The sequence below is a fragment of the Eleutherodactylus coqui genome, chromosome 4 (genome assembly GCF_035609145.1).
Source record: "Eleutherodactylus coqui strain aEleCoq1 chromosome 4, aEleCoq1.hap1, whole genome shotgun sequence".
NCBI classification, from domain to species: Eukaryota; Metazoa; Chordata; class Amphibia; order Anura; family Eleutherodactylidae; genus Eleutherodactylus; species Eleutherodactylus coqui.
This window is the reverse complement of record NC_089840.1, coordinates 247,711,554-247,726,682: the sequence shown is the minus strand read 5'-3', so window position 1 is coordinate 247,726,682 and position 15,129 is coordinate 247,711,554. Positions and strand designations below refer to the sequence as shown.

At 42.7% G+C, this 15,129-nt stretch overlaps 1 protein-coding gene across 1 annotated transcript in view; it reads left to right on the top strand.

The window, feature by feature from the left end:
- The window catches only part of KNDC1 (kinase non-catalytic C-lobe domain containing 1), a 122,473-nt gene extending 107,760 nt beyond the window's left edge, over nt 1-14,713 (top strand). Inside the window, exons 25-30 of the mRNA XM_066601011.1 lie at nt 139-221; nt 2,778-2,928; nt 4,024-4,146; nt 4,235-4,294; nt 6,962-7,119; nt 9,559-14,713. Of these exons, the coding sequence (XP_066457108.1) occupies nt 139-221; nt 2,778-2,928; nt 4,024-4,146; nt 4,235-4,294; nt 6,962-7,119; nt 9,559-9,790 (807 nt within the window). The 3' untranslated portion in view covers nt 9,791-14,713. The remainder of the gene's footprint in view (nt 1-138; nt 222-2,777; nt 2,929-4,023; nt 4,147-4,234; nt 4,295-6,961; nt 7,120-9,558) is intronic.
- The last annotated feature ends 416 nt before the right edge of the window (nt 14,714-15,129 follow it).

Genomic DNA, 15,129 nt, shown 5'->3' with positions numbered 1-15,129 from the left:
TGCTGTACCCGACCGCCACCTCTCAGCCTAATTATACTGCCATTATGCTATCATTACATCTGATTTTTCTCCTCAAGGGTAATTATTACTAAACAATCTAATGATTTCTTACGCTTTTTTTGCATGTATGTTTGGTAGGAAATCTTTCAGAAGTGCCACCCTGTCAACTTCCTGAACTCGCGGGCATTAGGAGTTAAAGACAAATCCAGCAATGTTCCCAAGTAAGTCTGGAGATAGCAAGCCAAGGTCAAGTCGGCACATCATGGAGCGGTGTTGTGTTGGGGGGGGAGGAAGATAAGTGTCGGGCCAAGTGAGATATGCCAGCCTGATGCAGGTGGTGTGCGCTAATGATGTGGAGCTGGAGGGGCACGGTGCTCATGAGAACGGTATGACCCCTTTATTGTAGAGATTGGGGGGGGATTCTAGCTTACATGATATGTCATTATATTAGTATTTCTGCACCCTTTCGGCAGTGTGATTTGGCAGATAGGAGTGATGAAAGAATACACAGACTACTGTATTCATGAACGGAACATCCCCCCCCTTCCCCAACACTCACGGTGACTGGGGTCTACAATTTAAAAAAAAAGTTTTTGATGTTTTTATTATTAGACTGCTGATTTATTTAAATTAAACTTAGCATTTTATTTTGATATTTTGGGTTCAGGAAATTTCCATCAGGACTGGATAAGATTGGTGGCGTTTAAAGGCCCATTCAGACCCAATGATTCTCGCTCAAAATTGGCCCAAAGCATCGTTGTGTCTAAATGCATGGACACCGTGCAGTTTTCGTGTACGAGTCGTTCATCGTTCAATTCTAATTTTCTTGAATAAAGCAATGAACTCTTAGCAGCGGTGCAGGCTGTTATCACAGTTGGCTGCACTGTTAAGATTCTTACAGCCCGGGTAGTTCACAGCAGGACGCAAGCTGTAAGCACGGAGAACAATGCAGCTGTTTGCTTATGCAGAACAGCTGTATTGTTCGCCGTGTGATAGCGGTGGTGTCCCACTCCACCTGCATAGCTCTTTAGTACTACTTAGCTACTATAGACTATGAAAATATGATGGTTCAAAGCTGTCACTCAAACTATCGTTTGAGCAACTTTTGAGTGATCATCTGTCTTGTAAATGAGGTCTTACACATTCAGTATTGTATTAATTTTCTTTTATTTATGTATGTATACACTCATAGCATAGTATGTAAGGCCGAAAAAAGATATGTATGGCCATCCAGTTCAGCCTATTCACCCCCCCCCCCCCCCCCCCCTTTCAATGTTGATCCAGAGGAAGGCAAAGAAATACCCCAATGAGGTAAAAGCCGATTTCCACCATTTAAGGGGGAAAAAATTCCTTCCTGACTCCAATCTGGCAATTGGGAATATTTCCTGGATCAACAACCCCATGTTAGACTAAAAAAGACATATTTCTTTCTAGTTGAGCCTATTTACCCCACCCCAACCAATGTTCTGATTCCCTCTGTAAATGGAGCTGTCATGTCTGACCGGTTTATAGCCCAGCTTTTGTGACCTTTGGGTCAGTTGGGGTGCGTTCTCACGTAGCGGAAATGGTGCAGATTTTTCACAATGGAAAATTCTCACTTAAATCCACTTACAAAAAAAGGCACCATTGCAAGTTTTTTAATGCACCTTGCAAAATGTTCAATATGCGCTGCTGGTGACTCTAGACGACCTAAAATAACGCAGTGGAGTCAGATATGCCAAACGCTGTTTTGTCTTTGTGTGTGTGCTACAGAGAGTTAGGGAGCAGGATTTGCTGTTTTATCCATATGAAGTCTGGAGAAGACCTCTTAGCAGAAGTCTCCACTAGAGATGAGCGAACGTACTCGGTAAGGCCGATTTCGCAATCGAGCACCGCGATTTTTGAGTACTTCACTACTTGGGTGAAAAGTACTCGGGGGCGCTGTGGGGCGGGGCGTGGCGTGGTGGAGCGGGGGTAGCAGCGCGGAACACGTGGGAGCTCTCTCTCTCTCCCTCTCCCCCCCCCCCCCACTCCCCTCTGCAACCCCCCGCTCACCCACAGCGCCCCCGAGTACTTTTCACCCGAGTAGTGAAGTACTCGAAAATCGCGGTGCTCGATTGCGAAATCGGCCTTACCGAGTACGTTCGCTCATCTCTAGTCTCCACCCATTCACAAGACTGAAAATTAGAGATACGGATTATATGAATGCTATATGGTATTTTCACCAGTTTACATTGGTAAACTGGTGAAAATACCATATAGCATTCATATAATGGCTCAAAGTATTGTTATTTTGTGGTCGCTTATTCTGAAAAGTCATCTGTATGTACGGACACATTAACAATCTACTATGCAACCAAAGTTCCCAAGTGTCATAACTATATCTTGCAAATGTCATCATATAAAGTCCTTATAGAAATGTAATTATAACCAGCACGCAATTCGAACAGCTTTACAAACCAGAAACATGGGGCAGGGCTGGTTGGACATCTGTGCCGGAACCTTCCATCACAGATCTGGCTCAAAGTTCCGGGAGCAAAAGCTTGGCAACTGAGTGGAAAGCGGACGGACTCTATTATAGTCAATGGGTTCCATCTCGAGCCGTTTAGCCGCATGGACCCCGAACATTGCAGGAAAGCCGGACGATCACTGGGTAGACGCTTATTAGCCCTGTCACCGTTATGTAGTATATACAATAATATCTAAGATTCTTTAGTAGAATTTGGCTTTCTATTTCCATTGCTGAATATCACTATGCCGACACCCCATGTTGTATGTTTTTATGCATTTCTCGATAGAACTTTCTCCATGGAGCCGCTTCCTGTCGACGTCTGCAGTCTCTTCTCCCCTAACTGCACGCAGGACAAGTATCTGCTACAGATGTTACGATTTGCAGACAATGTTAGTACGTGGGTGGCAGCGGAGATCGTAACCTGCCACACATCCAAGGTCGGTTCACATGTTTCATATGTTTGTTACTTTAATCTTAATAATTGGATCAAAACTGCTTTTTCCACATTGTCTCACTGAGTGACTTGTACATCTTTTTTATTTTTATGCTTTTATGGTTTAGCCCAGAGTACAGTTCTTTAGGACTCAGTTTTTTAACACAGATGTATTGAGATGTATCTTTACTAGAGATGAGCGAATATACTCGCTAAGGACAATTGCTCGAGCGAGCATTGCCTTTAGCGAGTATCTCCCCCGCTCGAGACTGAAGGTTCGGGTGCCGGCGCGGGGGAGCGGTGAGTAGCGGCTGTCAGCAGGAGGGAGCTGGGGGAGAGAGGGAGATCTCCCATCCGTTCCGCTCTCCCCCACAGCTTCTTGCCCGCTGCCGGCACCCGAACCTTCCGTCTCGAGCGGGGGAGATACTCGCTAAAGGCAATGCTCGCTCGAGCAATTGCCTTTAGCGAGTATACTCGCTCATCTATAATCTTTACCCTTAGCAACCTCTGGCTGTACCCTGTAGCCCCCTTTCTTTCTGTGCCCCCTCTAGCCTCTTCTCCCTTTTATCTTTCAGTAGCCTCCTTTTTCCCCTATGTAGCCCCTCCTCTGGCCCTTTTCTTTTGTTCCCTCTGTAGCCCCCCTCTGGCCTCCTTTTTTTCCTGTGTAGCCTCCCCTCTGGCCTCCCTCCTTTGCCCCCCTCTGGCCTCCTTCTTTTGTTCCCTCTGTAGCCCCTCATCTGGCCTCCTTTTGTTCCCTCCGTAGCCCACCCCCCCCCCCCCCCTCTGGCCACCCTTCTTCTGCCCCCTCTGGCCACCCTTCTTCTGCCCCCTCTGGCCACCCTTCTTTTGCCCCCCCCCTCTGGGCTTCCTTTTTTTGGTCACATACAGACCATTGTGTGCATCTACATAGTCTAGACGCTACAGATTCCGTTAGTCTATATAAATGTATTATTGAAGTGTTCTGTCCAGGGATTAAAAAGAAAATCTCGCCTTGAATAATTCAGTATTTAGCGAGGTATCGGCTCCCAGGAGGCCGCGCTGTTTGTTTTATAGCCTTTTCATGTAGTTTATCCTTTTATTTAGTCTTTCTGCTTCTTAGTTACAGACGAGCATCCTGACTAAATTTCTTCTCGTTGCCAAATTATGCTACGAGCAACGAGACTTCGCAACCGCTATTCAAATCCTCGGGGGACTTGAAAACCTTATTGTGCGGCAACTACCGGTGAGATCTGTTTCTGCTCCTAACAAACGGGTTTAATATATTTTTTATTTAACATAAAATGTATCATCTTTTGTTTTTATATATTAAGGCTTGGAAAAATTTAACTACAAAGGTGGCAGAAATTCTGGAGGAACTCAAAGCTGTGGAGGTAATATTATTGTTGGCACCCTAATAAGATCTATGAATAGTTTTGCCTTTTTAACATTCGTCAAAAATTGTGCAAATTACTCCAAATTTTATCAAAATGACATCTCTCTCCTTGTGGTGAGACTTGTCTACCTTTCTTGGATATAGTTCACATATGTGTGAAGGTACATTTAAAGGGGTTGTCCCAAGATAAGAATGTATCTCCTATCCACAGGAAGTGTCTAATCGGTGGGATCTGATCGTTGGGTCTCCGACTGATCACAAGAATGGGGGCCCTCATGCCGCTCTGTATGAATGGAACAGTATCTGGGCATATGTGCTGCTAGGTTCATCTTCATCAATCTGCCAAAGAGAGGCAAAGTTCTAGCTCCCGTAGCTCTAGGGAGCAGAAGCGCACATGGTTGTCCATCTGCCAATTCATATATGGAACACTGACCCCTGTTCTCCTGATCGGTGAGGTCCCAGTGGTTGGATCTCCACCAATCGGACACCTAAGCTGTTGATAGAGGATAATTTATATCTTGAATCAATCCCTTTAGTAAGGGGGATGGTGGTTTAATCTTTTGACTTGGAGTACTCTACTACCGGTAATCCGTCATTATTACCCATGCCAGGTTTCTTGCACATCGTATTACATTGATGGTGAAGATCCCTCTTTAGTCACATTGAGTCTGCTGGAGCAGAAGCCACTCTTTGCAATAGCCCTGAGCAGGTCCTCTGCATTGGACCCACTCCTATGGTGATGAAAGACCCTCATAGGACCTATAGAAAACTGTTTTAAGATGGGAGAACAAATTCATTTTTTTTTCTTCCAAAATTGACTTACAGGGGGAACTTATATTTCATCAGTGCTGGTTTTCTCTGCACGTTCTGTTTTTGAAACCTGTTGATAAAAATGGATGGGGTCCAGTGGGAAGGGGAGAGTGGCCATTATTGGGTTACATTTATTAAAGAGGTTATCCAACCTTTAAAAAGTGATGGACTCCCCTCAGGATAGGCTATCCATATCTGATCAGTGGGGGTGTTGCTTGGGATCCCCATCGATCAGCTGCTTGAAGGAGCCATGGTGCTTGTGTGAGCCCTGCAGTCTCTTCAGTGTTTACATCTGAACACATACCTGTCCATACTCAGAGTGTTGCATTATTTCTAGTGGTCATTTTGAGTACTACAGGCTTGTGCCATCGAAGTAGCAAAATCACATGCATTTTACACCAACCTTTATATTGTGCTGTGCATCACCTTCTTGTAGCAAGAACAGGTGAAGCACGTAACAGAAGTGCCTCGTCCAGATTTGCTCCATGACAATGGTATTCTGCGTATGATTTCACACTACCTCCCTAAAAAATGCTCTGTGGAAACCCAACATAATAAATATCCCCCAGAATGCTCAGTAGTCAGAACCATTTAATTCCATGTTTCTAGGACCGCTAGTCTGAGTTTTGAGTGACAGATGTAGCAGCAGTTAGCATAACACAATAAGTGTCAAGCTAACTCACTCCAATGCTCCAGTCCTATTAGAGCGGTTGTCCAGCTGTAGACTGTAGGGTAGTCCAACAATAGTAGATCGGTGGGGTTCCACCACCCTAGACCCCTGCCAATCAGCTGTTCGCTGGACCAGGGCACTCATGTATTAAGTTGATTTCTATAGGAAGTATTCCCATTGCTAGTGTTAAGCGAAGTGAAACAGTTGAACCCTTTTTCGGGTTGAACTTTACCAAAATTTCAGTTTGGCATGACCCCGAACCTCAGACACTTTGACTCCGCTGAACCCATTAAAAAAAGTGGAAGAAGAAAACTGCTTCATCCTGTTTCTTTTCCTTTTTCGGTTTCCTTTTCCCAGGACTTTTTTGACCCTTCAGTAGTGTTCTACATTGGTTTTAGGGGTGTTAGCTGACGTTTTGGTACAATCCAATTTAGACCAAACCAAACTTTTTGCTGAAATTCAGCAAGTCAGCTGAACTTTTCAAAAGTTCGCTCATCACTGCCCACTGCAGGGGCTTCGTGTTACAGGCAACCTTCCAATTCACTTCAATGGGAACTTTGCCTGTAATACCACACCTGACCACTACAGTGGGAACGGAGCTGTTTGCTTCTTGCAGAAAATATCTCGGTGCAAAAGCACACCAGCCTTGCAAGGGACCCTGACAGCAGGTCCTTGCCAATTTACTATTGACAGCCAATCCTGCAGATAGGCCATCAATCGTTTACAACTGGACAATTCCTTTAACATTTGCTATGCCTGTAGTGCTGCAGTTAACAAAAAAATAAGCTATTTTTTTTTGTTTGTTTTTTTTGCTTATTCCATTTCACTGCTATTCTCCTATTAAAATAGAACCCAAGTCCATTGAAAACCTAAACCCGTACCAATAACGAGGTGTCCCGTAGTCCTGCTCCCCCACCTTCCGCTGTGCGGTTTTGACGACTGACGCTTCCACTCTAATTACTTGTTCAATGTTCTTGTAAACATTTATTTTACATAAAATTAAAATCTTTGAAATGCGAGTTCCATGGAAATGTATAATTGCGCCTGTTCCATATGTATAATGACAATGTTTACCGCGGCGCCTCTGGTAGTTTTTGAGTTCTCTGTCAATGTCCCGTCCTCAGCGACACATTTCACGTGGCATAATTAATCAGCGGCCGTGTTTCCCAACTTGCTTCTCGCCAGGTGTTTTTAAAGAGTGACAGCTTGTGTCTGATGAAAGGAGACAGATTCAGAACATTACCCACAATTCCTTCTGCGTACCTCTTAGCCATGCATATTCAGCAGCTCGAGACCGGTGGCTTTACTATGGCAAACGGAGCATTTAAGTGGAATAAGCTAAGGTGAGTGCTGCAAGGATGAGCTTTCTACAGGGGTGGTAGGGGTTAAACCGATGACCGTTACATGCAGGTACAGTATATCACCGCCATTGGTAGCAACCGATATTGCACGGAATTCAACATGCCAACCAACTTTAAAAGGACACAATCCTTTATTTGTTTTTTAGTATGTCAAGTAAAGAGAAGTTATATAATATCGTTTTTTTATTAATTTGCTGACCTCTAGTGGCTAAACACACTGCACTCCTGATTGGTTGAAAGAAAATCACTTTACAGCCTACTGCAAATAGTTTGACTAACTCAGAAAGATGTTTTTTTTAAGTTCACAAGAACTTGAATGACTGTTGCAGAGGGAAGAGTGCAGAAAGTTGAGTGAAGATATCTGGGTGGGTTACCACTGAGCCTCTGATTGTAAGTTCTATTGCCTCTTCTATAAGGCAGGGTGGGGGGTTACTTGTTGCTATCTCATGCTGCCTATAGAAGTCTATGGATAGGTAAGGAAGAGCAGGAGAGAGCTGCTAGAGGGGAGCAGAGGCAGAGGGTTCTGCATAGAGATGTGGGCTGTAGCTAACGTTAGGTGTTTTACTGTCTCACAACTACTGGAATCACATCTACACTGCTCAGTATTGCTGTATAATGACCTCCATGCTGCTGCTGCTACTTCTTTACATATGAGAGACAGCGGTCGGAAAGCAGTACACAGAGAAGAGAAAATTCTGTGTACGGCCGCCTGCAGACAGCTGGTCGGATCCCGCTGCGAGAATTCTCACAGTGGGATGCGGACCCGTGCCCCTGCAGAGGCCTGCGGCTTACCCGCTCCCGGCGTCTTCATTCTCTGCTATGCGCTGGCTGACGGCCAGCCAGCGCATGCACAGAGAGGAGCCAGTCCGGCACTACTGACATTTCTGTGCGGGCCTCTGCGAGACCGGCACAGAAATACAGCTTGCCGCGATTTGTTTTCCGCGCATTTTTTTTTCCGCAGACAAATCGCGGCCGTCTGCCTAGGATTGCGTTTTCTAATGCAATCCTATGGCAGCGGCCATGGGCGGAAATTCTGCCGGAAATCCCGTTGCAGAATTTCCGCCCGTGTGCAGGGGGCCTACTGGAGACATAGCAGCTATTCTCCCACAAGCTGTGGGCAAAATAAGAAATTGTTATGAAGCGTGCAAAGGAGAAAACGGGTGATGAATCCAGGATACAAGTCCTTTAACATTCAGAAATTATTATTCCTCATATACACAAAGCAGCTTATTCTGAAAACTTACCTGAAAGTTTAGGTACGCTTTAGCTATATAGGAGTATACTGGAGTTGTGTAACAGAAATCAAAGCTCTAAATTTACTGCATACTGATTTTATTTATTTTTATTGTTGACCTCAATGTGAGAAGAATATAAAATGTGCATTAAGGTTTAAGGCCCATTCAGACACAACCATTATTGCTCAAAATTCGGTCAAAAGCCATCTTTTGAGCAATAATCTTTGCATCTATTCAGCGCCGCATGCTGATTTTTCTCAGCGGGTAGTGCTGATAGTATTCTTTCAGCTGGTATCCCGCTGGCAGTTCTCAGCGGCACACTAGTTGAAAGCTCCGAGAACAATGCAGCTGTTTTCATATGCAAAACAGCTGCTTTGTTCTCGGAGCTATTGTGGTGATGTCCCTCTCCACCTGCATTAACTCTAAAGTAGCTAATTAGCTACTTTAGAGTTATGCAAAGATGACCGCTCAAAACTGTCACTCAAACTGTCGTTTGAGCGATTTTATCTTTTCAGTGTAAATGGGCTTTTAGAGACTCTCTGTGGCTAGATAGAGGATTTGAAGCCCTATAACAAAAAACCTGAATGATAACCCTTATAAAGGTGCATTATAAAATGAATCCATACTTTTTGTTTTTTTTTATTTAACTGCTTTATTAAGAAGTGCTAAAGATGAGCGAATTTTTCAAGTATTTGGTTCGGTCAGTTCACCAAATTTCATCAAAAACTTTGGTTCAGTGCAAATTAGTTTGAACCGGAAGTTTATAACAATTGGTGGCGGTGGTGAAGAAGAAACATTCGACCTCTATGCAGATAATCGTCCTTGGTCAGATTTGAACCAAGGACCCCAGTGCTGCAAAGCAGCAGTGCTAACAACTGAGCCGCCATGTTTCTTCTTCCTCCCCTGGAGGAAAAGTAAAAGACCATCGTCATCATCTTCTTCAGCAAAGTTCAACCTGAAACAAGAGTTCTACTGGTTCCGTTCGCTCAATACTAATAATCACTAAAGTGGTTAAAACAATAATACAAAGTATGGAAACTTTATCAAATATTTGTTTTCAGGAATTGATGCCATGATAACACAAGTCCCTAAAAAAATGAGGTTATTTCTTCCTACTTTTGACCTTCTAGAACAGTCTCTTTTTGGAATATCCCCAAGAAATTTCTTCATGTCTTTTGCTCCACAGGAATATTGCAAAAGTTGTGAGCCAGGTTCACGCATTTCAGGAAATCCCATACTCCTTCACTCCAGATCCAGAATTACAGTTTTACTTCCGCCAGCGCATTTCCCATTTCAGCGATGCAGATATCTCCGTCCTGGCTGCTGATAACAACGCCAACTTCCATCATCTGAACTCCGAGAAACATTCTCGTAAGATACAGGATACTCTGCGCAGGATGAAGGCAACATTTCAGTGAAAGCCATAGACATTCCTGTACCTGCACATTTGTATCCCTTCAAAAGAACCAAAGAGTAAACCAAGAACTGACCAAGGTTTTGGGTGTTGGATGGGCTATTTTTGTCTATATATTGGTAGTGGTTTGGGGGACACAAATATTCGCAAAGGGCTCATATTTAATGTAGGCTCTCTGTTACGTACTGTACTTGGTTTATATATACTTGGTTCCTGGTTCTCTACTGGTGACCATGTCACTACGTCTTACACAACTATTGAAGGAGGTCTGGACTAGTTTCTCATATATTTTGTATACAGTAATTCATTATGCGTTTTTCAGATCATGTTCAGTCTTATTTTTGGCTTCTGCTTGATCAGTAAGGACATGTAGCACTGTGCATTACCCATGTCCATTGAGCTTTAGAATATTCTGGCTTCAAGTGACATACTTCATTAGTCTTGGTTATGAGGATGAAAACTAAATTCAATCCATAGGTTGCCAACACAAGCTAAACTGAAAATAATTCTAAAAATGTGATTTTAATATGTCAATCAGATTATAGGAAAAAAAAGTTAAATATTTCAGAGGAAAACCTTCAGTATTTGTCACCATTTCACTCTTTTTCTGGGAAAAAACCCTATATTTGGCAATCAGAGAGCAAATGTGAGAGTACCAGAGGGTTGGTTGTTGCTTACATTTTCTTACAGCAACTCTCTGATCCTGGACAAACTATGAGGGCCACACTGCTTCTTTTGTGATCAGCATTGGCCAATCAGAGCAGCGTGTAGTTTCTTTGACTACTGATTAACAGAGTGTATCATGTAGTCAAAAACTGCTATCTTGGTTTGTCTGGGACCGGAGGGTCACTGTTAAACATACCTTGAGTGATGACCTCTTAGGATAGGCACCTGCAGACTCCATTCATTTAATGAAAGGGTGTCTGTTAGCAAAATTATGCCCATGCAACAACTGCCAGCGCTTGGTAGGGCACTTCTACACAGGTTGAGACCTTTGTTACCCTTCATAAGGTTTTATTCCATATGCAAGTTAGCTGGCAAGTACCCTGAAGGCAGTCACAATTCCAATAACTGCTCCGATTGTCCATTTTTTAGTCCCACCCAGCATTTGCCCCTTTCCCCTTATGTGCTGCGCATGTGCTGGGGATAAACCGCGCATGCGCAAAATTTTAATGGCAGACTTGCTGCATGTTAATATTTTATTTTACTTTTTTTGATTATCCTGTTCACCCTGTGTTGACAGTCGTCTTTCAACCAGCGGCAAAGTGCAATATAATATAGGATTGTCCTGTAGCAGTAGGAAGTCTAGGCTAATAGCTGGCATCGCCATTTACAAAATGTTTTTTTTTCCCTTTTTACTGGGATATCTCCTATACTGGCATTTGGGATATTAGTAGCATAGTAATTGGATGATGTAGTTCTTGAAATGCAGTTGGCTAGTTTTCCCACCGGATGTTACAGAAACAGCCGAGCACGGCAGCCTTACACCATTTCCATAACTTCCATTGAAGTGTAAGGGAGTTGCAGAAACGGTGTAGCACAGTGCGCTACTCAGTTTCTGTTACATTGGAGTTACGAAAAAATTGTAACACGTTGCGCTACGCTTTCACTTCAATGGGAGTTACGGAAACTAATAAGGCTGCCGTGCTCGGCGGGTTCTGTAACACCCGTTGAGGTGGTCTGGAAACCAGCTGCACATTTTTCACCTCAGACGGGAAGTGATGGAAATACCTCTTTAACTTTTATGTAAAAATTAATTACTGCATAGAAAGGTCACCACCAAAAAAAAGTGAAGCGTAAATGATTATTTGCCAGTACCACAGTGCCGGTATATAGGAGGTATCTGTGTATGATTGGAGGGGAGTCATAGCATAGGTCATCCGGTGCTCCTCCACAGCCACCAGCCCTGATACTGACATGAACATGTGTCTACATGGCTCATTGTCTGCATATGTGTTGGGAGGCTACAATACAGATGCGGTGTTATCTCTAAACTCCTGATAATCCAGAATGGGGATATTTTGGGTACATGGAAAATTAGCAGCATACCTCAATCCTCACATACTGGAGTAAAGAAAAGTTGCTGTATATAAGAGGGGAAGTAATTGGCATCTGCTCCACTTTTTGGCAGTATTATCCCTGATACATGAGGCCTGTAGTGCACTATGTGTGACCTGACGAGGTGTTGGGTAGAGGAAGTCACAATGACCTCTGATTCGGATAAGTGGTTGTCACTTTTCAAGCCTACTCATCAATTGGCCAAGCAAAATGCCCCCTATGAACTAAAATCTGTATGTTACCAAGTAGGAGAATATACTTTCTTTTTGAAGATGCACTTTAGAGTTTTCATACCGTTGGGAGGTTTCTTTAATCCTATGTTGGAATCCCCTTCGAGTTGTTAGATATCATTACATACCAATATAACAATGATGGGCAGATACTAAGATATCGCACTCCGGCGTTGTTTAATATGGACTTAAAGGGAAGATGCTTAAGATTCCTAATGTTGGCCTGTTCTAGGTATGTTCCAGCCCTAAACATTTGCACTTAAAGTGTTTCATATAGACCTTATGGAACCACATGGAAATTTCTTGTTCAGCGTTCCTCGGCAATTCGAGCTTTGACTGTTAACTGACTGTTAATGTTACTTAGAGATATAACCTCTTCCTGCTTGAATCTGTTAATAATTGTGCTTGTATACTTTAGCAAGCATGATTAGGGGTAATACATTTAAAGGGATATTCCGAAAAGACTTGTAACATGTGGCTACTTATCCATTGGGAGTCAGTAATGGGACCACTTTGGTGGAGATTTTGGAAAACCCCATTTAAAATAGTCTAAATACATACAAATCCCTAAAATAACTAAGATGCCTGGGAGACCACCATTTTTTAGGTTGTGAGTAGAAATCCTTTTCAGAGTCCATGTGCATAGATTTGCATGGCAATGACGGGGACTTAGGATGTTCTGTATAATATTAGGATGTTCTGGCTTATAAAGTGGCAGATATTTTAGTATTAACTCATGAAGTGCCATTTGTATAGTTCACTCAACCTATTCAAATATGTTCATAGACTGAAATGATGCGATCTTTTCCTTCATCCCTTTAAGCTTGCCATACATCTTTAAGCTATCTCACCAACACTTGGTGAAACAGCTTATCCTCTGAGCCTTTGGCACGGTGTAGGTCCAAATTTCCAACTTCGATTGACCTTTGTGACTAATAGGAACCAACACATGGATGTTTTCTAGCATTTGGTAATATATGCAGTATTAGGTGTTATTGATGCTCAGAGACTCCCTTACCATGTGTGGCCACCTTTTGTATTGAAAGCTTTTGTTTCATTGATGACATTTCAGGTGTATCTATAGGTTCTTCAGCCCATAGGATTACATGATCAAATCCAACGTTTACAAGGAAATCGTCTTCCACATTCAGATTCTCGTATTTTGTATGATGGCTATATAACATTTAGCCTAGAGAGACAGGAACAAATCAATTTAACCAATTGCTGTACAAAGCAGGAAACTGCTAAGAATGGCCTATTCCTTAGAATATGTAGCATCCTGACTCCTCATGGGCGGGGCCAAATGGTATTCTAGGATTTCCAAGAAGTGAAAACCTATGTTAAAGTTTTTCATCTTGCATTTCTTACAATTGTTCTTGGCTTATGAGTGCATGTTTCCAGGGTTCTATACTTGCGTAAAATATAATGTATATTACAATGTACACACTAGAACAGTATCATACGTGGAAGAGAGGGGGTCCTAGAACAACGTTTCCAAAAAGGCCCTACGTTATGAAGTCCGGTTTAGCAACCTAGAACAAAAGGGTCTAGGGTTTGATTCCCTACCTCCATTTTTGCCAAAAGTACAGTCTAGAGGAATCCTGCACTGGTTTCCACCACTCGATGGCCAACGGGAATGGAAAAACTAAGTGGGAGACCCCCTCTCTCCATAGCAGCTGCATGGTCTGCCTTTATGGTATGTACACTTTTACCCTGGGCATGAATCTCGAAGACTTTTAACACGTGCAGCCTATAACACCCATTGGTTTCTCTGTGTATGTATGAACTATAAGAATATACATGCTTGGCACTCTGCAAAAAAAAAAAAAAGAAAACTTGTGCCGGATACGACTTCAGAACAGTAAGAGGCAAAATCTTGTTGGCATGTTCTATTCCAATTTCACCTTTTCCTGGATAGTGTAAATATAATATGCCATAAAGAAGAAGCCATACTTGTCCTGACAAAAAAAAGTGAAAAAGACATGAAGCAAAAATAAAATAAATATTTTTTGTATACTCGACAACTGGCCCGGAGTGAACATATCTGGATGTGAACGGGAAATCACATTCGCGATCCAATAGACAATGACGAGCATGTTTCTTAATATTTTGGTACTAAAGTCAAATCGATATTTTTTTGCTTGAGATCAGCATGAGGTAATGCGTAACTTTCAGAAATATTTTTGTCTTACTGGAACCGAGATCTGCAAGATATTGGTGAGTCTTCAGTGTGTGAAAGGCTTCTAAAGGATTGCTAGGCTTTGTATGTAGAGTGTGACTCCCGGTGAAGAGGCCGGTACAGCGGGCCGGGACAGGAACCTTCCATGATGAGGATTATGGTTATATTGTTATTTTTGTATGATTTTGTTATCCATGTCCCATAAAACAGACGTAATGTGTTGAATGCTCTCTAGTCTTTGTGTTTTCTGCCCCTTTTTAACCCCTTGTCTGTACTTCTCTTGTATGTATGATCCTTTTGCTCAGTATTATGTGTTGAAAAGAAACAAAAATAAATCTCTCTTCCAATGGATTTGGTTATTGTTTAGTTTCCCTGGTGTAATGCTGACTTGTCATGTCTGATCTGTGTATATGTAAAATAAATGCGCCTCACTTGTTAGGTGTTGGTGTTTGCATTTTCATGCCTCTGTACTCTCATTCTTGTTTTATAAGGGTTTTGGAAAACCATGCCACGGTTTGCCCCCTCTTATCCAGTTCATTAAAGGGCCATGCTGGCAAAAACACATTCTTCCTGCTGCCCGTCACACTCTGGAGGTCTCCTCTGTATATTGCAGCCACTTCTATGCAGTGCATACCCTTGTCTGATGCTTATCAGGCACCATCTTGATGGTCAGATTTTTTGCTTTCACTTTCAGATCACTCGCATTATGCACAGCATTAGCTGTACCATTTCTGCCTGCTGGGAAGACAGTTTAATTATTACCTTCTGTATTCACATAAATAAGCTACAGGCCATAAGTATACAGTCAGGAGGATGAGCTGTGATCTCCATTATATCTGTGTGACAGGAGCTGTATGAGCATCATCAGTAATTGCC